At 39.4% G+C, this 24,116-nt stretch overlaps 1 protein-coding gene and 1 pseudogene across 1 annotated transcript in view; both read right to left on the bottom strand.

Moving 5' to 3' along the window:
* The window catches only part of hibch (3-hydroxyisobutyryl-CoA hydrolase), a 46,396-nt gene extending 45,560 nt beyond the window's left edge, over positions 1-836 (bottom strand). Inside the window, exons 1-2 of the mRNA XM_061926206.2 lie at positions 679-836; positions 418-460 (exon numbers count right to left, since the gene is read on the bottom strand). Of these exons, the coding sequence (XP_061782190.1) occupies positions 418-460; positions 679-710 (75 nt within the window). The 5' untranslated portion in view covers positions 711-836. The remainder of the gene's footprint in view (positions 1-417; positions 461-678) is intronic.
* Positions 837-7,103: 6,267 nt separating this feature from the next.
* On the bottom strand, positions 7,104-21,697 carry LOC133574168 (serotransferrin-like; annotated as a pseudogene).
* Between the last annotated feature and the right edge of the window lie 2,419 nt (positions 21,698-24,116).

Here is a 24,116-nt window from a genome sequence, read left to right as displayed (position 1 = left end):
TCCCACCTCCAAAGACATGCACCTGGGGATAGGTTGAATGGCAACACTAAATGGTCCCTAGTGTGTGAATGTGAGTGTGAATGTTGTCTGTCTATCTGTGTTGGCCCTGCGATGAGGTGGCGACTTGTCCAGGGTGTACACCGCCTTCCGCCAGAATGCCGCTGAGATACGCTCCAGCACCCCCAAAAGGGACAAGCGGTAGAAAATGGATGGATAGATGTATATGGAGTTCGCATTGTTTTCTGCATGCAAATCTATAATATGTTCTTTGTGTTAACATGTTTCGGTGTATGGGGTGAGTTAACATTTAATGTGGAAAAATGTATTCAGTTTTCGTCCGATTCGGTGTTTGTCAGACCTTTTGGAACGGGTTACTAAGGAAGGTACCACTGTACTACAAAGCAGTCCTTCTCTCACCATATGTCCTTGAATTCGATGCAGTCTGCAGATAGATCTCAGTCTGAAAGAAACAACCAAAAACAGTGCAGTCTTTCCCAATTTAAGTATGTACATGCTTTCATTTTATGATTTCAGAACATACAGTCAACCATAATAATACTGTCATTATTTTTTTCCTCCCAATTTCACTCTACAAAGTTTCAGCATTCCATTTAAAGCCGGTGACATTAGCGAAGTCACATGAGCGAGAATTCAAATGATGGCAGACAGGAAACGTACCTTTGTGTAGCCGTCAATATTGTTAAGGACATGACGACACTTTGATCCCGTCAACTTGTCAGGAAGGGAACGATGGTTGTGCTTCTTCGAGCGCTGTCTTTCCCCGGAGTTTACTTCCTGGAGGAGGGTTCTAACTACTCCTGATTGGTCAATATTACTGACGTCATGGAAGACGACGTAATCATGCAACAGCAAAGGGCAGGCCAACTACTAATTTACTAATGAGTTTTTTTAATGGTTTTATATGCAGTTTTTCAAAACGATGTTTATTATATATTTATTTTATGTATATTTAATCATCTTTATGGTTGGATTTGTCCCCTGACTTTTTTCGTTTTTTCTGCTCTAATAAATGTAATCGCCATTGATTGATTGATTGAGACTTTTATTAGTAGGTTGCACAGTGAAGTACATATTCCGTACAATTGACCACTAAATGGTAACACCCGAATAAGTTTTTCAACTTGTTTAAGTTGGGGTCCACTTAAATTGATTCATGATACAGATATACTATCAGATATATACTATCATCATAATACAGTCATCATACAAGATAATCACATTGAATTATTTACATTATTTACAATCCGGGGTGTGGAGGGGGGCGGGGGCAGGGGGGGGGGGGGGGGTTAGGTTTGGTTGTTATCATCAGTCATCAACAATTGAGAACAGAGAAATGGATATTGGAACAGTGAAGGTCTGACTTGGTAGGATATGTACAGCAAGTAGTGGACAGAGAGAGAGAGAGAGAGAGAGAGAGAGAGAGAGAGAGAGAGAGAGAGAGAGAGAGAGAGAGAGAGAGAGAGAGAGAGAGAGAGAGCCACCTCATCGCAGGACCAACACAGATAGACAGACAACATTCACGCACTAATTAAGTATTTATCATATTATGAATATACAATTATATATCATTACCCTTTACTTATTATAAAAAACTAAAATATTTTCAAACCTAAAAATAACCAGAGCTATTTTTTCTGCTCCAGCACCGCCGCATTGATTGATTGATTGATTGAAACTTTTATTAGTAGATTGCACAGTACAGTACATATTCCGTACAATTGACCACTAAATGGTAACACCCGAATACGTTTTTCAACTTGTTTAAGTCGGGGTCCACGTAAATCAATTCATGGTACAAATATATACTATCATCATAATACAGTCATCACACAAGTTAATCATCAGAGTATATACATTTAATTATTTACATTATTTACAATCCGGGGGTTGGGATGAGGATGGTTTGGTTGATATCAACACTTCAGTCATCAACAATTGCATCATCAGAGAAATGGGCATTGAAACAGTGTAGGTCTGACTTGGTAGGATATGCACAGCGAGCAGTGGACATAGTGAGTTCAGATAGCATAAGAACAAGTATATACATTAGAAATACATTTGATTATTTACATTTGGTTATTTACATTCCGGGAGGTGGGATGTGGAAGGGGGAGGGTGTTAGTCAAGGGTTGAAGTTGCCTGGAGGTGTTGTTTTAGTGCGGTTTTGAAGGAGGATAGAGATGCACTTTCTTTTACACCTTTTGGGAGTGCATTGATGTGGCATGGATATTGGAACAGTGTAGGTCTGACTTGGTAGGATATGGACAGCAAGTAGTGGGCAGAGAGAGAGAGAGGGAAAGAGAGAGAGAGAGAGAGAGAGAGAGAGAGAGAGAGAGAGAGAGAGAGAGAGAGAGAGAGAGAGAGAGAGAGATCAGAAGGCATAAGAAAAAGTATCTGCGTTTGATTGTTTACATTTGATTATTAACAATCCGGGGAGGGTGTTAGTTTAGGGTTGTAGCTGCCTGGAGGTGAACTTTTATTGCGGTTTTGAAGGAGGATAGAGATGCACTTTCTTTTATACCTGTTGGGAGCGCATTCCACATTGATGTGGCATAGAAAGAGAATGAGTTAAGACCTTTGTTAGATCAGAATCTGGGTTTTACGTGGTTTGTGGAACTCCCCCTGGTGTTGTGGTTATGGCGGTCATTTACGTTAAGGAAGTAGTTTGACATGTGCTTCAGTATCAGGGAGGTGTAGCGGATTTTATAGACAAGGCTCAGTGCAAGTTGTTTTACTCTGTCCTCCACCCTGAGCCAGCCCACTTTGGAGAAGTGGGTAGGAGTGAGGTGGGATCTGGGGTGGAGGTCTAGAAGTAACCTGACTAGCTTGTTCTGGGATGTTTGGAATCTAGATTTGAGGGTTTTGGAGGTGCTAGGGTACCAGGAGGTGCATGCGTAATCGAAAAAGGGTTGAACGAGAGTTCCCGCTAGAATCTTCAAGGTGCTTTTGTTGACCAGAGAAGAGATTCTGTAGAGAAATCTCGTTCGTTGGTTGACCTTTCTGATTACCTTGGTTGCCATTTTATCACAGGAAAGATTAGCCTCTAGAATGGAACCTAAGTAGATGACCTCATCTTTCCTGGTGATAACAATTTCACCCACTTTTATAGTGAAGTCACTGACTTTCTTGAGATTGATTTGGGACCCAAATAGGATGGATTCCGTTTTACCTAAGTGTATGGATAGTTTATTGTCAGCGAGCCAGGTGCAAGTTCTACAGAGTTCAGCACTGAGGGTTTTCTCCACCTGTGACTTGTCCTTGCCGGATACCAGCAGGGCCGAGTCATCCGCAAACAGGAACAATTCACAGTCTCATGCTGATGACATGTCGTTTACGTATATTAGGAACAGTAAAGGCCCTAATATACTGCCAGGGGGGGACGCGGTGCCGTTCACCTCTACCACCTGTTTCCTCCCCTCCAAGTAAGACTGCATCCAGCTCGATGAGGTTTTATCAAATCCGATTTCTCTGAGCTTATCCAACAGTATAGCGTGGTTTACGGTGTCAAAGGCCTTCTGAAGGTCCAGCATGACCATGCCGCAGTATTTGCCCGCGTCCACCTCATGTTTGATGTGGCCGGTCAGATAGAGAAGGCATGTGTCAGTGGAGTGGTTAGTTCTGAAGCCGGATTGGAATTTGTACATGAGTTTATTAGTAGCAAGGTATCTATCGACCTGTTCGTAAACTATTTTTTCCATTACTTTCGAAATGGAACTGAGAATAGAAACAGGTCGGTAGTTACCAGGTTCTAATTTGCTACCCCGAAAGGACGAATGGATGGACAATATAAGCAAATTCAGTGCGTGCAAGTCTTCTTTTGGGCAAGACACAAACGTTTAGGCAAGCAACTTTTAAATTGATTGTATAGTATTTATGGTGGTACGTGTTACTGAGTCAAAACACCTTAAAACACATTAAAATGGTTTTGGACAACAGTGAGTGAGTAAGTTACTTTCAATTCAATAAATCATCATTTTGGACCAAAATTGATTTTATTCCACAGCTTGTTGAGGGGTGCAGAGACATTCTATAGGGTTAATTCCACCAAATCGGTGCTATAATAGAATGTTGACACCAAGCACATTACATGGATTGGTCTCTCGCTGGCCCCACTATGGACTGGACTCTCACTATTATGTTAGATCCACTATGGACTGGACTCTCACTATTATGTTAGATCCACTATGGACTGGACTCTCACAATATTATGCTAAATCCACTCGACGTCCATTGCACCGATCGCCCTCCTAGACACTCGTGATTTAGGGCTATATAAATAAACATTGATTGATTGATTGATTGATGTATGTAGGGTTGTGTTTTTATGTTGACATGCGAATGCAGCTGGGATAGGCTCCAGCATCCCCGGCGACCCCAAGAGGTAAAAGCGGGAGAAATGGATGGAGGGATGTGCCTTTTTTTGTTTATTTATTTAAGTTTTCGGGCATGCTGTAATGACACAAGTGAAAATATGAGATGCATTACTTGCAATTGTAATTGTATGCATGTTCGGAATAGCGAGCACTGACATACTTGCCAACCTTGAGACCTCTGAATTTGGGAGATTGGGGGGGGGATCGGGGGAGGGCCCGGGGTGCGGGATTAAGGGGGAGGAGTATATTTGAATTTCAGTGTTCATTTATTTACACATAAACACACATATAACACTCCTCTACTCATTGTTGTATTTGAAAGTGCAATGCTTTGCAGCCAGTAGCACAGCCTTTGAAGGAGCATAGGTATGGGCAGCATCCGTGAAATTTAATTTGCAGGAAAAGAGTGAGTTTAGGATTGAATTATCCATCCTCATTCTATTCTGTCACTATCTTTCTCACAATGCTCAACACCCTCTCTGATGACTTGCAAGCGTACTTCTTCTTACTCGTCGTCGCCATGACTGTCTCTTCTTCGTTCTTCTGCTTCATCTCCTTCTTGTGTGTGCAGTTGTGCACTCTCCAAAAGCTGTAGATATTATAACATAACTGGGCCGGCACGCTGTTTATATGGAGAAAAAGTGGCCGTGACGAAAGGCTGTCCTCACTCAGGTCCGCATGGACCTGGAGGGGGCGTGCCTTGTTGTCCGGCTGGAAATCGGGAGAAAGGTTGTCCCGGGAGATTATCGGGAGAGGCACTGAAATTCAGGAGTCTCCTGGAAAATTCGGGAGAATTGGCAAGTATGGGTATTGCTGTCTGCATGAATGGAGCAACTCTGGCCTTTCCCAAGAAAAATGTAACCTAAACTCTCCCATCCTTTTGGAGCCTCAAATACACCACTTCTCCAAACTTGTCTGGCAGTGGAGAAGAAGTGAAGTTGTGCTGTGAGGGTCTCCAAAATGTCTGGGTTTCGAACAGTGCTCACCACCGTTTAGAGAGGGAATGAGGAATAGCTTCATCCCACCACAAGCTTCTCCTTCAAAGCTCCTGTAGCATCAGCGAAGCAGGAATGGTGAATGGAGCCATCAATCTTGAGGGTCATAGTGAGCTGACCACTGACAAAACACTGCTTCTTTCCTATCAACATAACATTTCAAATACAAAAAGGAGCAGAAAGAAGTACAACTTACAGTATATCTGCCCCGCCTAAGGAGAGCATGTACTACCCGCTGAAATCCAAATGGGTGATGCATATTCCATAAATGTTTTTGTAGGCCTTGTAAATGGTAACCGTGGCCTTGAGGGCTAGATAGTCCCTTGACCGACTTAAGATTTTTTTTTGGGGGGGGCAAGACTCTTAATATGGCATTAAAGTGTGTTGGTAATGACTGCACAATTTGAGTAGGTGGGTTTTAGCTGGTAGTGCATGAAGTAAAGGGTGTAACTTATCCTTTCCTGCTGACTTCCTGTTGTGCTTGTGTTGAAAGTAATGCAAGAAAATATATAAAAGTTAAATCTCCTGGTATCTAAATGAGTACCATTAAAATGTACTCAAGTATACAGATTTAAAGTTAAAAAAACAAAAACACTGGCATCAGTGCCTCACTTGGTGTGAACTTCAAAGTTTGATTTTGGTTCTATAATTCTCTACATGCTGCTGGGATCAAAAACAAAATCAATTTCCTTGCAGTTGTGAAAATCTATTTTCTATCAGGAGGACTTGGATAGCAGACGCGCTATCCGACGCTAGCCGCATCGATGATCGGGTGAAGTCCTTCGTTGCTTCGTCGATCGCAGGTAAGCTTCGGTGTTGAGCAGATGAGGGTTGGCGTAGGTGGAGAGCTAATGTTTTTATCATAGCTCTGTCGAGGTCCGTAGCTAAGTTAGATTCAATGGCGTCGTTAGCAACAGCATTGTTAAGCTTTGCCAGGCTGGAAAGCATTAACCGTGTAGTTACAGGTCCAGGGTTTAATAGTATTGATTTTCTGTCTATCCTTCCAGTCAGGGGTTTATTTCTTTGGTTTCTATCTGCAGTTAAGCCCGATGCTATCACGTTAGCTCCATAGCTAAAGTGCTTCACCGATGTATTGTCGTGGAGATAAAAGTCACTGAATGTCCATTTCGCGTTCGACTCATTTTCAAGAGGATATAGTATCCAAGGTGGTTTAAAATACAAATCAGTGATCCACAATAGAAAAAGGAGAGAGTGTGGAATCCAGTGAGACCTTGTACCTAAGTTACGGTCAGAGCGAAAAAAGATGCGTCCTGCACTGCACTCTAATACTTCACTCTCACGTTACTCATCCACGAATCTTTCATCCTGGCTCAAATTAATGGAGTAATCGTCGCTTTCTCGGTCCCAATCGCTCTCGCTGCTGGTGTAAACAATGGGGAAATGTGAGGAGACTTTCAACTTGTGATGTCACGCTACTTCCGGTACAGGCAAGGCTTTTATTTATTTAATTAGCGACCAAAAGTTGCGAACTTTATAGTCGTTCTATACTAAATCCTTTCAGCAAAGATATGGCAATATCGCGAAATGATCACGTATGACAGAATGGATCTGCTATCCCCGTTTAAATAAAATTCATTTCAGTAGGCCTTTAATGTTGCATTACTTGATTTGTGTATTGATTTAAAAAAAGTCAGAATGATTGATAATGGAAAATGTCCAATTTGACCATTTAGTAACACTTCAAAACCAGGACTCTAAGTTATTGAAAGACTTTATTTGAACAATAAAGTAGGTGTTAGGAAAAAAATCCATGAACAAGGAAATATGTTGTACAGAGTTACTAGGGACAATCCAGAGCCAGTGAAGGACACCTGAACAACCATCTAGTTTGACTGGCAGCTATGGGAAGTGCACAGTTTCTCCAGATCTGTAAAACAGTTGAAAGGAATAAGTCAAATACAGTTATCAGCCATAATTCCACTTTGTGAGGAACAGTACAAACCTGAAGTGATGTCACTGCACTGCCTCAGCACGTTCATGGTGTTCATGTACCCCATTCCTAAAAACTTCTCGTAACTGGACCCAGCCGGAACTTTTTGGAGACACTTTGTGGAGTCCTCAAAGAGCAGATTCTTCCCAGACTCTGACTCAAACAATTTGAAATTGGTAGTGCTGCCCCTTCCAAACTTGGCCTGCGAAAAGAAAAAAAAAAGTCAAATTGATTAAATGTGAAGTACAGCAAAATTGTGTTAAATGCTAAAAATGTTTGTATTCTGACCTGCTCATCCTGGAGAACACGAACAAGGTCATTGCGGGTCTCTGGTCGTGTCACCACAGCGTGTGCTGGGGTGGCTGCCAGGTAGCAATCTTTAAACTGTGTGACTGGAACCGAAGGCTTCCTGGGGCAGATTAGTTCATAGTTGCTGCTGGAGAGATTGCGAGCCCATGATGGACCTTTCCCTGCAAGAAAGGAGGCACGTTTTTAAATGTTACAAAGATGATGGCTGAGGATAAAAGATGCATCAAGTCTTTACCATCGCTGTTTTCTTGTACAGTTGTGTTTAATGAAGGCAACGTCACCAAAGCCATCAACAAGGCATCTAAAATTGAGGAGCAAAATGTATTTCATGAAATTTGAAGATCTTTATATTCAAGGGCAGCCAAATTCAAATTGAAGGCAAGGGACCACATTTATAAATAATGTGAATTAAAGATGCTAAACAATTTAATAGGTTATTATCACTGAACAGAATCTTGGCTTTGTGTCATTGGTGACAAATACTGAATTACATCTCAATTTAGTCAATGGAGAGGACCAATAAAAGCTACCAGAAAGGTTAATGTATTTGCCATAATCACTGCTACCATCCTACCTAAAGGCGCCAGCGTAGCCGTAGTATTTTTCCTCAGCACTGGCCTTGCACTTGAACTCGTCAGCCACAGTTTTGCCGCTGCCGGCGCACTGAGAACAGAATGGGGAGTCGGCCGGCGCTCCGGGAGCACAACCGCTACTGAAGAACTTGGCTGAGGAAGGTGGGGGAGATATTCTTTAACAATGTACAAAGAATGCAGTTTTATTAGCAAAAAGATCAGGTTATGCACTGGGGAATAGTAATGTAATGGGGCAATGCACCTCTGTTTTATAGTCAGAGCAATTTTAATGTGTCAAAATAGGAAACATTAGATTATTTTTTTAGTGAGCAACTTGACAGTTTTAACAACTTGTCTGTTATCTAGTCAATTTTGAGAACCAATTTATTTAAACTCATTTTATGTTGGGTTAAGACTTTTTTTAAGAATGTGGCTTGAACTCAGAAAGTGTCCTTGTGGCTTATGAAGGGAGTCTTTTCAAATGTCAGTGTTTCGTTTGAAAAGAGTAATTAAAGTGCAAAATAATGTTCCAAAGTACAACTAGAATAAGTCTGAACTACCACTGGTAATATAAGCCAGGGCCGGCCCGTGGCATAGGCCGTATAGGCAAATGCTAAGGGCGCGCCACAAATGTTGGAGAAAAAAAAAAAAAAGAAAAAAAAAAAGTTGGTACTACTATTTCTAAATACAAAAAATAATCCCACATTAATTAAAATGCAAAGTAAAGCCTATTTAATAGAAATATTATTTGTTACAACATTACGCCCCCTCCCTTCCCGTATCATGACTCTTTTTGGACGTCACCACATCAAAAAATCAACACAAGATGTCAAAACTGTCAGGTGCCCAAGGAAGAAAAAAGAGGAGTAGAAACGAGAAAAGACAGAAGTAGCAGGTAGGTAACGTTAGCCTACATGAAATGATTTGTCTGTTACAGAATGTGATAGTAACCTGGCTTTTTAGCATTAAGCTAATGCTACATGATTCGGCAATTGCTAATCAATAAATAGCTAGTTCTGTTTTAATGTCGGGTTAATATTGTGGAGGGGGCTAAATTGTTATGGAAAATAATAATGTAACGTTAGGTAATTACAGTACTCCCACCTTACATTCCTCAGGGACATTTGTATTAGATCTTTTAAGCAGGTGTTTTTTGTTTACATTGTTATTGCCTTCTGGTTAGCTAATGTTTGCCCTGCAGGTAATAGTCACTTGTCCACCCCTTTATATATTAGGTATAGTTGTAAGTAAAAAAAAAAAAAAGGTCAAAGACAAAGCTATTCGGGTTCTTGTGAGTATATACACTTCACTGCCGATGTGGGGGGGGGGGGGGGGGGGGGGGGGGGGGGGGGCGCCACCTAAAATCTTGCCTAGGGCGCCAGATTGGTTAGCCTGATATAAGCTATAATCTTGCACTTGTGAAGGGGATTTGACTGTATGCAGCAGGATGTTATTGATACTCAAGGTGCTGACAAAACTATGGTCTTCTGGCAGCAGGCTTCAAATAAAACTACAATGTTTCACTCTGCCATTAGGATTGTGCACCATTTGAACCTACAAAGTAATTATACATAAACTGTTTAAGTATTTATTATCTATGTGAAATAATCACAGTGAAAGGCTGATATCACTAGCATATAGGATTTATAAATTAGCACTTTTGTATCTTTATAATTGACACAACTTCTGCGGGTTTTACAGTGCTTCGAAGTATAAGCTCTGAAATGGAACAGAGTCTGAAAAACCTGCAGAGCGAGCAATTTGAGCCCAAATGTGAGCAGACCAGAAATAAATTTGATTTTCCCCCATAACAAAACAAAAGTACTTACTGAAGTCAGTCATTAGTTTGCTTATAGATTTCCCCCATGGGAATGTTCCAACCAGCCGTTCTGCCAAAGCCCGTGTGGCAGGACCTCATCCCCCTCAGGTTGTCCCAGGTCACCCCTGAGCCCCTCTTGACCACAGCCACAGCAAAGTAGGAGGCCGATTCTACATGAAAATATCAAGAGCAGTGCTTGCCAGATAGTCAGAAATAAGTGAACGATTAAATTCATGCATATGCAGGAGGTGCACTTCAATGAAGGTGGTCCAATTGGGTGCCATCTAGTCCAGCTGTCAATTTTTGTCACCCTTCTGGTCTAGCTGCCTGTGATCAAGCTAAGAGAACAGTTGCTTACCTTCAGGTATGCTGCACATTACTGTGGAGGGAAAACAGTCAGAATTCAGTTGCTTTCTTTACTATGTCATATATTTGTGTAAGACAACTCCTGCACATTTGTCAACACATGCACCTCTACTGTGTCACCTGTGCAAGACAGACTTGACAGTCTTATGCTGCTACACAAGACACCAACTGTAACTATAAGCCAAATAGTTGCTCATCTAGACCAGTGTTTTTCAACCACTGTGCCGTGGCACACTAGTGTGCCGGGAGATACAGTAAGCTCTCGATTTACCGGTCGATCTACGTTCCCATCCTCACCTATGGTCATGACCGAAAGGACAAGATCACGGGTACAAGCGGCCGAAATGAGTTTCCTCTGCCAGGGCTCTCCTTTAGAGATAGGGTGAGAAGCTCTGCCATCCGGGGGAAGCTCAAAGTAAAGCCGCTGCTCCTCCACATCGAGAGGAGCCAGATGAGGTGGTTCGGGCATCTGGTCAGGAAGCCACCAGAATGCCTCCTAGGAAGGTGCTTCGGGCACGTCCGACCGGTAGGAGGCCACGGGGAAGACCCAGGACACGCTGGAAAGACTACCCCTCCCGGCTGGCCTGGGAACACCTCGGGATCCCCCGGGGAGGAGCTGGACGAAGTGGCTGGGGAGAGGGAAGTCTGGGCTTCCCTGCTTAAGCTGCTGCCCCCACGACCCGACCTCGGATAAGCGGAAGATGGATGGGTTAAAAATATTTTTTGCAAACCAGTAATTATAGTCTGCAAATTGTGTTGTCGGTGCTGTCTAGAGCTTGGCAGAGTAACTGTGTAATACTCTTCCATCTCAGTAGGTAGCTAATTGCTTTGTAAATGTCGGAAACAGTGTGCAGGTAAAAAGGTGTCTTATGCTTAAACCAAAAAACAAAAAGGTGAGTGCCTTTAAGAAAAGTCATTGAAGCTTACGAAATACTATGCAGAACGAAACTAAAACTGGCTACAAAGTAAACAAAAACAGAATGCTGGACGACAGCAAAGACTTACTGTGGAGCAAAGATGGCGACCATAATGTACATCTGAACATGACAAACAATGTCCCCAGAAAGAAGGATGAAAACTGAAATATTTTTGATTGCTAAAAGAAAGTAGATGCAGGAAATATCGCTCCAAGGACAAACCGCTACAGGAAAATACCAAAAAAAGAGAAAAAGCCACCAAAATAGGAGCGCAAGACAACACTACACAGGAAAACAGCAAAAAACTCCAAATAAGTCAGGGCGTGATGTGACAGTACACCTACTTTGAGACAAGAGCTATAGTGATGCGTGCTTGGTTATTGTTTAAAGTCATATCCAACAATTGCGACAACGACTCTTTACTGTCAGAGTTTATGATTTCTGCTGGTGGTGTGCCTCCGGATTTTTTCAATGCAAAAAAATGTGCCTTGCCTCCAAAAAGGTTGAAAAACACAGATCTAGACTACCACAAATACATTGTAGCCCTGTGGGGAAACACATTGCTAGCATATCTAAGAACCTATAGGGAGTGCTACAAATCGCATTTCCTTATGTACCTTCGTTGTACTGCTCCACCATGGCTGGAACCAGACCACACTTCCCAGCTGAGAACACCTCTCCTCCATCAACTGCCATCGCATCCGCTTCTTTGCGCTAGAAGAACCCAAAATGGAATAAATTAAAAACATTTTTTTTCTTTTAAATAGAAGCAGGACTTTACCAGGATCATTTTCAAGCAGGCTTCAACTGTGGGGCCTTCCTGGCAAATAATTTTGCAGTCTCCATCCACCATAGAGCTAAAGCTCCATTTGTCACACTTGCTGGTCTCCGCAGCACCCACTGCACACCATGTGATGGCACCACTTTTGTTAGCTGTAGGGACCTCTTTATAAAAAATTAAATAAATTAAGACAGTGTTTGCCTTATAGGTTCATATGTCATTACTACCTTTTGTCAGGGAGCGCACAATGCCCGTGTATGTGGCACCCAAATACATGAAGGAGTTTGTGTTGTCAGGCAGCTTGACAAGTGACACAGTAGAATCTTTAAACATCAGGTTCTTGGCAGGAGCGTATGACTTTGAGCAGAACAGGTTGAAGTCCTGGTTTAAAGGGGGAAAGTTAAATCACAACTACAATACCAAAGATTGCTGAATAGTACATTGTCAAACATAGCATACAGCAGAAACATGTATGTCAAGTTCAGTAATCAGGCAACGTTTCTTCATTAGCAAGTCTTAATCAATTCATCGATCTGAATTACCCTCAGAATAAATCAATTACTTAACCTAAAAACCTGCTTTTTATAAAGTAACTCAGGTGTAAAACTTATTTTGCTCAGAGGGCGCATAGAGGGAAAATCTTGTCACAACTCAACTTCAGGTGATTCTTTGGGCCAAAATTTAAAAAAAAAAGTGCACATTCCAAATAACCCTTTTGACAACATTTCAAGTTGGTTGAAAAAGCTGATGAAATTGGTGCAATCTACAAAGCCACTAAACTGCAAGTCTCAGCCTTTGGGATCGGAAAAAAAAAAAAAAAAGTTGATCTCTTGTATCAAATGCTGTTCCTTTACATTAATCCGGTGCTAACTCACCCATACAAGCTGGAGGTAGAAACTATTCAAGTGAGCAGAGTTACTCCCTGCCTTGTAGGCATCACTGTACTGATGGAAAAATAGCTGTTCAACGCTTGAACAATTTCAAAGAACCAACCGTATGAACAAGAGACTCACAGTATTGTAGTAAAATCGCTGTTCATGTTTAAATTTTCACAGAACTATTAAAACACTACACATTAGTGTTACCAATTGTTTCCTCCTGATACACATCTTTGAGCTTTCACAAGTGCAATCAATATCAGGTGTCACATTGAGGGGAATACAATTTCAGGAAGTTATTTAAGTTAGTGTGTGCCTTTGTTTTATTGATGCCAACCAAACTTTCAAAGATGTGGTTTCCCATTCACTTCTGTGAAGATATTCTCAGAACACTCTGCATCCACTTTTTTCAAAGAGACATTTTGTGGAAATGAGGGTGCCAAAGCATGATTTGTTCAAAGCAAATGACTGTTTCATAAGTGGAGGGAGGAGTCGTAGCCCTGTTTTGCTAGTACTTCTTGCTCACCCCAGTATGAAGCGTTAACTTGTCTAACAGAATTGCTATTGCGACATCCAGTGGACACATTTAGAACAGCAGTTTAATTTTTACACCTGCCAAACTCATCTGTTGGGCACCATGTTTGACATCCCCGTTCAACAGCAAGTCATAATTGAGATTGTAAATTGATTTAATTTAACATTTGGGTGATTATAAAAATTCCTAAACAAAACACTGAAAAAGGTGGTCCTGGTACCATTAGATTGACACCGATTCTCAAACTGCATTAGAGTCATGCATCTTACCTGCACTGTGGTGAGGCTTCTCCAGATCAATTCTGCCAGCTGAGGGTCCTTGCAGGTGACGACAGCATGAGCTGGTACTCTGGCCAGGTGGCATTTTTTGTAATCGTCCATGGGCGCCCTGGTGTTGTCAGGGCAAAGCAGTTCGTAGTTGGCCTTGTCGTCATCTGCAGGTGGGAAACAGCATGTTTACAAAATGCAGCATTTTCCTGCAATGCTCAGGTTTGACAATGTTTGCAGACAGCACAAACTTTCCATAATTCAACCTACAGTTTAAAGCAGAAAGGAAAACGTACTTCATGTAATATACGGCTCAGTAAGACTCTTGGAAACTTACCAGGCACAGTCAGATGATTCACAAAAGCCACATCCCCATTTTCCACCAGGCACCTACAGAAACAATTCTCGTCAATTACCATATATCCAGACATTATGCTTGGAAAAGATGGATGCAAACTGACTGGAAAGCGCCGCTGTAATCGTAGTAGGGCTCATTGTGGGACCGTGAGCAGTCTCCCTTGCAGCCATCACACAGTTTGGTCTTGTTGGCCGCGCCGGGAGCACAGCTTTTAGAGAAGAAGCTTGCCACCGCTAGGGAATAAAAAAATAAAATTGTCTGTCATACATGCTTAGGTAAAAAAAACCTTGTAAAGTATAGTATTTAAGTGGTTACACATTGTCATTTCTGTACGCTTTTTGTAACAATTTAATGCAAGTGGACTGACACCATCTCTTAAGCAGTCTGCCAGTAGGTGCATCCCATAATACTTTTTTTTTTTTTTAACTTAAACATTAATTCACCCAAAAAGCAACATGTTTAATAAAAGTAGTCACATGGGTAGGTCTAACAGGTGTTTAAACTACAGCCAACATGCCTGCTAGAAGTCACAAGTTTAGTATGAAGCCTGGCCCGAGGGGCATTTCTAGCTGAACCTTGATATCTGTCAGTCTCCTTGCTGTGAAATCGCCACCATCTTGTAGTTTATTTTTGGGATTCAGATCTATGATCATGAAATTCACCAAGTGTTTGAGCACAGCATTGATTTAGAAGAGCCTTACTACTCAGAACATTAACACATGTTACATAACCTGCTCGCTGAACCTTAGATACAACCACAATACATAATTTAAATTAAACCCATGTAAATCCACTACAATGCAAAACACTCCACACTTATTCTGTTTGGTGCAATTTAGCTGTGTGACATTTGATTTACAAAACTTTAAGGGAGGTCGTCAAAGTAAATAGGGTAGGAGTCAAACACAGTCAGGGTCTTATGTATGGGGTTAATAAAAGTTGTCTCTTATAAGTTACTTTACATGCAGTCAGCTTTTGGCCCAATGTGGCCCCCAATCCAAAAAGTTTGGACATCCCTGGTCTTTAACATGCGAGATGGCTTGACAGCTGTCACTCACCCTCCTCAATTGATCGGTCATCAGTTCTTTTCCACTTAAGTATATCCATAGACACCAGAGTTCCAATTGGAATGTTCCAGCCAGCAGATTTCCCCAAACCGGTGTGGCAGGATTTCTTCCCCTCTAGCTCTTGAATGCCAAATCCGGTGCCCTTTTGAGCCACGGCCACCGCATAGTAACAGCTTTCGGACGCTAAGGTCAAAAAGGTTAACAATTTCCATTTGAAACATTTTGATAGTCAAATAGATTTAAAATTAAAATATGTATCTTACGGGAGCCATAGTTCTCAGCAATAATGGGATGCAGTTCGTAGTTCAGTCCAGCAGTGTAAATATCTCCTCCATCCAAAGTGATTGCATCTGCCAAACCACCCTGTCAGACAACTGATATTTAGATCAACTTTTCAGGGACCGTTTCTGCATAAGATTTCTAAACTGAATTATAAATGTATTCAATGAGAAATGTAATAAGGTGATGCTCAAACGACGGCCTCACTTTTTTTAAATCTTTACATCCTGCCTTTTGGGATCATTAGGCTACATAGCATCAGTTTCCACAGATACACATTGCCAAACAGATATACTTCTCCATCCAAAGCAATATCATCTGCCAAACAACCCAGTCAGACTAATATTGAGCTAAACTTGTAAGAGATGGTTTCTGCATTAGATTTCTAAAAACAGCAGAGAATTTATATCAGACCAGGGGTTCTTAACTTTTTCGGCCTCAGGGCCTAACTTGTCCAATACAAATCAGAACATTAAATTAGTAATCATATTCAATATGTATTTCAAACTATATGAAAACGCGTTGATCAAAGATAACCCTTAGGTCAAGCTGATTAGAAAACTTTGTACTGCACAAGGGACTTTAAACAAAGATCCACTTGCATACAATGTTGCGATAAAATAAAAATTCATAATGAATATTTTTAACCAAACTGTCAAAATTAAAGTGAAAATAGTTTCACCACTTAATCTAGGGTTGTACAGTAAACCGGTACTATTAAAGTACCGCGATAATTGAAATCAGTACTAATCTGCCTTTGAAAAACACCGGTCCCATCTTTCATCTGAATGCCGCTGTGACTTCAGAGCTGAGGTGCGTCAAAACAGTGCATGAAGCAACAACATCTTGAGTGTAAGAGTGGAGAAAAAAATAAAAAATTTAAAAAAAAATCACATAATTTCTACTGGTTAATAGAGAGGGTGCGTGAAGCGCAATATGGAAGTATTTGGGCTTCAAAACTAACGATAAAGGTGACGCCGCGCTGCAAGTGTTGCTTTAAAAACATGCCTCGCTAAACATGGCGATTAGTATTACCACCTTTGCTTCAAACTTAGGTAAACATTTAAATAAGCATTCAGATCTGCACAATGAGTTATAGTGACCGGTAATGTAGTTACACCTGTCTTGTTCAGTTCTGGTGCAGACCGTAGTCAAGGAGCACAGGGCAGATGTTCCTTTCTGGGTTGTTTTCCTTGAGGGGAACATCCTTCACTTTACAATGGCAATGGGCTGCTCAGCTCCGCTTACGGGTCAGAATGACAAGGCCGCCGATTTGTGACAAATCTTGTTGCATTTTTAGTTTTGCAGGACAACCAGACCCGTTCATCGCCTCTGCACAGTGCACGCACTCCCTCTTTACTCACCCACCCACATTGACATTCTTGCAAACACAAAGATGACTCGAGTTAAACGCTCCCCTGTTGTACACATGTAGATTCGAACACAACTGCTTGCTAGATGCCAAACTAATGCAAGTGAAATGACTGAATTGTGTAACAGCTACAATGTGGTTTACCTGCTACATGGGCTATTTGTGTACATTTAGCCATAGTTTTGTTTATACTTTATTGTATTTTTCTTAACACAAACCAGGAGTGGCAACCATAAATCATTTAATAAGCCAATAAAGTTGTTTATCCTTGATTATAGCAGACTGTCATATGGAAAATTGTAAGTTGTTCTTTGAGTGAAACAAGAAATGCTCAGTGTTTAATGCCTTTTAATTTATACTTTAACCTTGTAAAATTGTTAGTGCAATAGGAAACGTGTATTGCATTGTAGGATTTTCTGTTAAAATAAAGCCAATATTGAGAAGAATCAATATACATTTTGGTACCGGGACAACCTTACTTTGGTCATAATTTCTGCACCTTTACTTTTATGCCTGTCACTACAGACTTCTGTTTGATTTGTCATTACTGCCACGAGTGGTAAAAATTAACTACTGCGGCACACAACTGAAAAACATTTTTTGGCGGGCCCCTAGCGTTCAAACAATGGCAGAGTCGTGTATAGAGAGTATGACCAACTCTGAGTTGGTCCCCAGCATGTAGTCACATGGGGCTTTTGACCAGATGATCTAAATCAGGGGTCTCAAACACGCAGCCCAATTACGGCCCGCAAGACGTTATTTTGCGGCCCCCACCTTAATATGAAAGTTTAAGGTTAGTGCGGCCCGCGAGTTTTAGATGAACGGCGCTTGACAGCGTTTTGTGCGGAGCTGAAGAAATCTACCATTCACTGTGTGGTATGTGGCTCTTGACAAAATTGGGGGCTTGCTGTGATGGCACCGCCATTAGTGTCCTCTATAACCTGGCATCACGCGGTCTTTTTCTCCATACAAACAGCGTGCCGGCTCAACCACATGTGTGCGGCATCTGCTTGCAAGACATACTTGAGTAACAGCCATACAGGTCTGACTGAGTGTGTTCATATAACCAACTTTAATACTGTTACAAATATGCACCACACTGTGAACCCACACCAAACAAGAATGACAAACACATTTTGGGAGAACAGCGGCACCTAAACACAACACAGAACAAATACCCAGAATCATTTTCAGCCCTAACTCTTCCAGGCTACAAAAACACCCCCGCTACCCCGAAGCCCACCCACCAACAGTTGCATCATCAGAGAAATTGACATTGAAACAGTGTAGTACTGACTTGGTCGGATATGTACAGCAAGTAGTGGACAGAGAGAGAGATCAGAAGGCATAAGAAAAAAGTATCTACATTTGATTATTAACAATCCGGGGAGGGTGTTAGTTTAGGGTTGAAGTTGCCTGGAGGTGTACTCTTATTGCGGTTTTGGAGGATAGAGATGCACTCTTTTACGTCTTATTTGCACAAGAAATATAATTTGAAACGTCATTATACAACTAGACATGCTGAGGAGTATGCAAAATATCAGGGAGATGAGAGAGTGACCCGGGTTGCACATTTTATAACCAGTCTGAGGCAATAAGATTTCTTCAAGAAAGCAACCGAAAAGAGCGATGCAGCAGTCAAAGCTAGCTACATGGTGAGTGAGATGGTTGCTAGGGCGGGAAAGCCATTCAACGAAGGTGAATTCATTAAAAAGTGCATGTTAGATTTGTTTTAAGAAATCTTTTCTTGCGGCCCAGCCTCACCCAGTGGACCGCAGGTAAATTGAGTTTGAGACCCCTGATCTAAATGATTGGTTTAAAGCCCCTCACGTGATTACAGGGGACCAGGTTGGGAACAAACTCTGAAAACAAGTTGACTCTGAACAATGGTTAAGAAACACGGTCATAATCCTTTTTTGACTAGCATTAACACTGCTATGTTTGAAGCAGCATCAGTTGATTTTGCTGTTTTTTTTGGGAAAGTCATGACATTCAAATTGGTATACAGATTCAAATAGCTCTCTATTATAGAAACAAATTAAAACAGAAACTGATTCCTTAGTGTCATTATGCAGCAGAAGTTGCTTTGCATAACAGTGTGCTCACAAAAGGACTCGCTTGTGTTGGTCACAATTCTGGGGTTCTTGAATGTACCTCACTTGCCATGACAGTAATTGGTGCATAATGGCAAAGTGCTGTTGACAAATTTTGAAAAATACCCCCAAAAAAGCCCATTAGAGGCTTTGTACTAGCTTTCTTGCAAACATTTTACTTGCACAATATTTTTCCATCTGTGTAATATTGTTTACTTCAGCAACAGTTCTATTGGTTTATTTGAAAAATAAAAGTGTGGTAATGTTTGAGTGTAGAACACAAAGACAACAACTCACATGAATGGCAATGATACAATCCATTGAGTTGGTCCTCTTCACACAGGTGAACACAGGCGCTTTGGCTGAGAGGTCCATACATTTCTGGTACTCTTTGTCCGACTTGACGCACCACCTCACCTTTTCCGTGTCAGCAGGGGCCGACCAGACAGCGGCTGCCAGTGGAGACACATGGAGAAGAAAAACCCATCACATATGACCAACAAAGTGTGTTTGCAAGCAAATAGTTTTTACCCAGGCAGGCAAGGAGGAGGTGGACCAGGACAAGAAGGTGCTTCATGGTGAAAGGTCTCCAGGTCAGCAGACTGAAAGGTAGCCTTGTGTGGCCTTTTATAGCAAAACTCTGAACTTAAGGACAAAAAAAAGGTGAAAGACACAGCTGGCTTACATTTCCTAATTGAGTATGTGTGTGTTCAGTACACAAAATGTCCTCATGGGGTGCAATCACGCTTTTCCAGCTGATATACATTGAATATTTATCTCGCTTATCTCACACTTATATTACTTTTCTCACGCTTTGCTCATTTATAAATGCTAAATATGAATGCTAAATCCAAATGTTGAATAAAGATGTTAAATCTAAATAATGAATCCAATTGTTAAATCTAAATCTAAATGTTAAATGTTAAATATGAATGTTTAATCTAAATCTAAATGTTAAATCTAAATATTAGATTTCAAATATATTGTTAAATCTAAATATAAATGTTGAATTGAAATGTTGAATTGAAATGTAAAATCTAAATGTTAAATAAAAATCTTAAATGTAAATACATATGTTCAATTTAAATTGTATACAAATGTTTGAACTAAATAGTCAATCTGAATATAAAAGTTAAACATAAATGTAGATGTAAATGTTGAATATAAATATAAACGTTAAATCGAAATGTTGAATCAAAATGTTAAACTTAAATATAAATTAAGTATACATGTTAAATATAAATATAAACATTAAATCTTAATCTAAAAATTTAATTTAAATGTTGAATACAAATGTTAAATACAAATGTCAATTCTAAATGTTAAACCTAAATGGTAAAATGTAAATGTTAAATAGGAATGTTACATATAAAGGTAAATACAAATGTTCAATCTAAATGGTAAATATCGATGTTTAATCTAAATAGTACAACTGTTAAATGTAAATGTTAAATATAATTGCTAAATGTAAATGTGTATGTGAAATATAGATGTTAAATATAAATGCTTAATCCAAATAGTAAAGCTAAATATAAATGCTATCTCTAAATGGTAAATACAAACGTTAAATATAAATATTAATTATACATGTAAAATGTAAAAGTTAAATATAAATAGTAAAATGTAAATGTTAAATATAGATGTTACATATAAACATGTATGCTAAATGTAAATGTTTAATCTACATAGTAAATCTGATAAACTATAAATATAAATGTTGTATCTAAATAGTTAAATAGAAATGTTAATGACAATGTTAAATGTAAATGTCAAATACAAATGTTTTATCTAAATAGTACATCTTAGTATAAGTATTACATTTTAATGTGAAATCAATCCATCTAAATATAAATGCTAAATATAAATTTAAATGTTAAATATAAATGTTTAATCTAATTAGTAAATCTGAATATAAATGTTAAATCTGAATGCTAAATTTAAATGTATATGTTACATATACGGTAATGTCAAATGAAAAAATATTTATTCCAAATCGTAAATCTCAATGAAAATGTTAAATTTAAATGTTAACTCTAAATATAAATGTTGAATATAAATATGAAATATAAATGCTAAATTAATATATATACTGTATTTTTTTTTTTTGAGAACCATTTATAAAAATTATTATTTTAGGCCTTCTCCATGCTTACTTGTTGTGCCTACATGCCATACGTCAGCAACCAAAAGGAGGTTTTGTAACCTGTAACCTTTTTTTTGGTTTTGTTATAATCAATATGCCATATACTACATTGAAATCAGTTTGAATCTAGAATCGTGTTGAATCCAGAATCGATTCTGAATTGGATCGTCACCCCGAGAATCGTGATTTGCCTAAAGATTCCTAAAATGTACGTATATATATATATATATATATACATAATATAATTTTGAAATGATGTGTAATAGCATACAAGTTTAGATTGTAAATTATATGTAAAAAGAAAAAGCAAGAGAGTGAGAAAGAGCAAACTGGCGCTGAACTACTGAGCTAAATTGCAGAGTTGGGGGTCTTTAATCCACACTAAGAGGGTGATGGGAGAGCACTATGGCAACTCCAAGGGACTAGCGGTAGAGGAAGGAGGAAACATTTCATGCACTCAGTAAGGAACAGAGCAGTGGAGATAGGATTATGTGATTTGCAGTTGGGCCCTGTGGTGTGTTGGTCACCTGTTCCTCCTTGGATCCTGTCAGAGCCAGATGTGGATCTCTCAATATTAGAGTTAGTGAACATAATTGATGCAGGTAATCCTGTAGAAGTAACAACAAAACATTTAAAGAACAAATGGTCAGATTACATGCAAATATACACAGACCGTTCCAAAAATATGACTTAATTAAAAGGCAGCAATAAGGGTGCGCATCCAACAGTTGCAAATACAGCATGGCAAATAAATAAACTATCAGTGTTTAAAATGCACATGTGGAGAGGAAGAAAGTGTCACCCATATCCTCAAAGACTGCAATAAGTACAATGAAGAGAGAGCCATAATGCACGCAAAACTGCCAGAAACTAGAAACGAGGACACTTCACTTAAAAGCATATTAAGCTGGGAACATCAAGCAGTGGCAAAAACTGTTTTGGAATTCCTGCAAAAGACTGGACTACACAAAAAGATCTGAGGTGAAGAAGGAATTCAAATAAAGACCAGTGGAGTGCAGCAATACGCCTAACATGCGTCCAGTCTGCCGGAAATTAAAAAGAAGATGAAAAAGATTTTGTCTTCCGGTACCTGTTGTGTGGCAGGCCTTGTTGTTGTTGTTGTCACTTATGGTTATGGATGTTTGAATCTAATTTAAAGAAGACCAAAATCATGCTCTTTAGCAATCGCAAAAGTGAAATACCCATCAGGATTGTTATTGATGATACACCAATAGAATATGTTCAACAAAATTCATTCTTAGGAGTGGTAATAGATGAAAATATATCATGGAAGCCTCATATAAATTACCTGAGGACAAAAGTTGCTAAATGTGTTGGAATGATGAGGAGATCATGTCATTTATTGAACACCAATGCTCTGCTTTTATTGTATCATTCATTTATTATGTTGTATCTAAACTATTGTGTTGAAGTCTGGGGAAATTGTTATAAATCCCATCTACAGCCTTTAGTCACTCTGCAGAAAAAGGCCATTAGGATTGTGTCCAATGTTCACTACAGACATCATTCAAATCCACTATTCATGGAGTTAAAGCAACTTAAACTGCACGATGTGATCAATTTTAAAACTGCTCAAATTATGTTTAGGGCATCCCAAAACTCTCTACCATCCAATATACAAAACCTATTCCAGGATAGAGATGCTCATCATAGTTACAGTCTAAGAGGAAACAACAAATTATATTTGCCTAAATTTAGAACAACTTTAAAATCAATGTGCATTTCAGTGCGTGGAGTCAGTCTGTGGAACAACTTAGGGGACGAGTTAAAAACCTGTTCTAACATGATTACATTTAAAAGACTGTTTAAAAAAGAAGTACTGAAGAAGTACGAGGAGGAAAGAGAGTGATGCCCTCAGCACAGAGCGATGGGAGAGAGGTGTATGGTCAGAGAGTGTTTGGGCCTGTGTGTGTGTGTGTGTGTGTGTGTGTGTGTGTGTGTGTGTGTGTGTGTGTATGTGTGTGTGTGTGTGTTTTGTCTCGTCTTGTCTTGTTTTATAGTAACAGTGGTACTATTGTATTGTTAGTGTACAGGAGCTTTTCTTGTTTTTGTTTGTATAGTATTGTTCTTGTATTATATTGTTTATGTTAAATGTGGAATGAGTGAGAGGGGTTGGGATATTATAAGCATCTGCTTCATCCAACCCCTTTTCAAGCCTTGCATAAATGTCCCTGCCAAAATGTTTAAAAAAAAAAAGTGTGTGTTGTTGTACTGTGCAGGTTTGAAATAAATAATTCAATCAATCAATCAATCTGTGCGTAAACATTCATGTTGTGTGTTAGAGTAAAACACCCTTAATGATTGTTTGTATCAGGATACATTACACTAAAACTCAAATTGTGTCACACAAATGTTACATTTTTACTCTCGCATGTTTCTTAACTTTATGTTTTATTCTTACCAACATTCCCAAATATATTGTCTATAGGTAGACCTCTCTTGTGAGAATTTTTTTTTTAGAGGAGACGAGCTTGTAATCCATGTTTACCACAGCGCACACGTTCACCAAATATATTTGACAATGCAGTCAATATAATTTCTAGTTTCATGGTTGATCACTCTGTGTTAGCTATACCAGGTGTCTTTAATCACACAGAGCGCTACCCATTTTTGCAACATTTATTCTATTAGCTTATTTGCGTTTCATGCTTTAAATCAGTGGTTCTCAACCTTTTTTCAGTGATGTACCCCCTTTGAACATTTTTTTAGTTCAAGTACCCCCTAATCAGAGCAAAGCATTTTTGGTATAAAAAAAAGAGATAAAGAAGTAAAATACAGCACTATGTCATCAGTTTCTGATTTATTAAATTGTATAACAGTGCAAAATATTGCTAAGTGGTCTTTCTTGAACTATTTGGAAAAAAAGATATAAAAATAACTAAAAACTTGTTAAAAAATAAACAAGTGATTCAATTATAAATAAAGATTTCTACACATAGAAGCAACCATCAACTTAAAGTGCCCTCTTTGGGGATTGTAATAGAGATCCATCTGGATTTA

The sequence above is a fragment of the Nerophis lumbriciformis genome, linkage group LG31, assembly GCF_033978685.3.
Source record: "Nerophis lumbriciformis linkage group LG31, RoL_Nlum_v2.1, whole genome shotgun sequence".
Classification (NCBI taxonomy): Eukaryota; Metazoa; Chordata; class Actinopteri; order Syngnathiformes; family Syngnathidae; genus Nerophis; species Nerophis lumbriciformis.
This window is presented reverse-complemented; position numbering and strand designations above follow the sequence as displayed.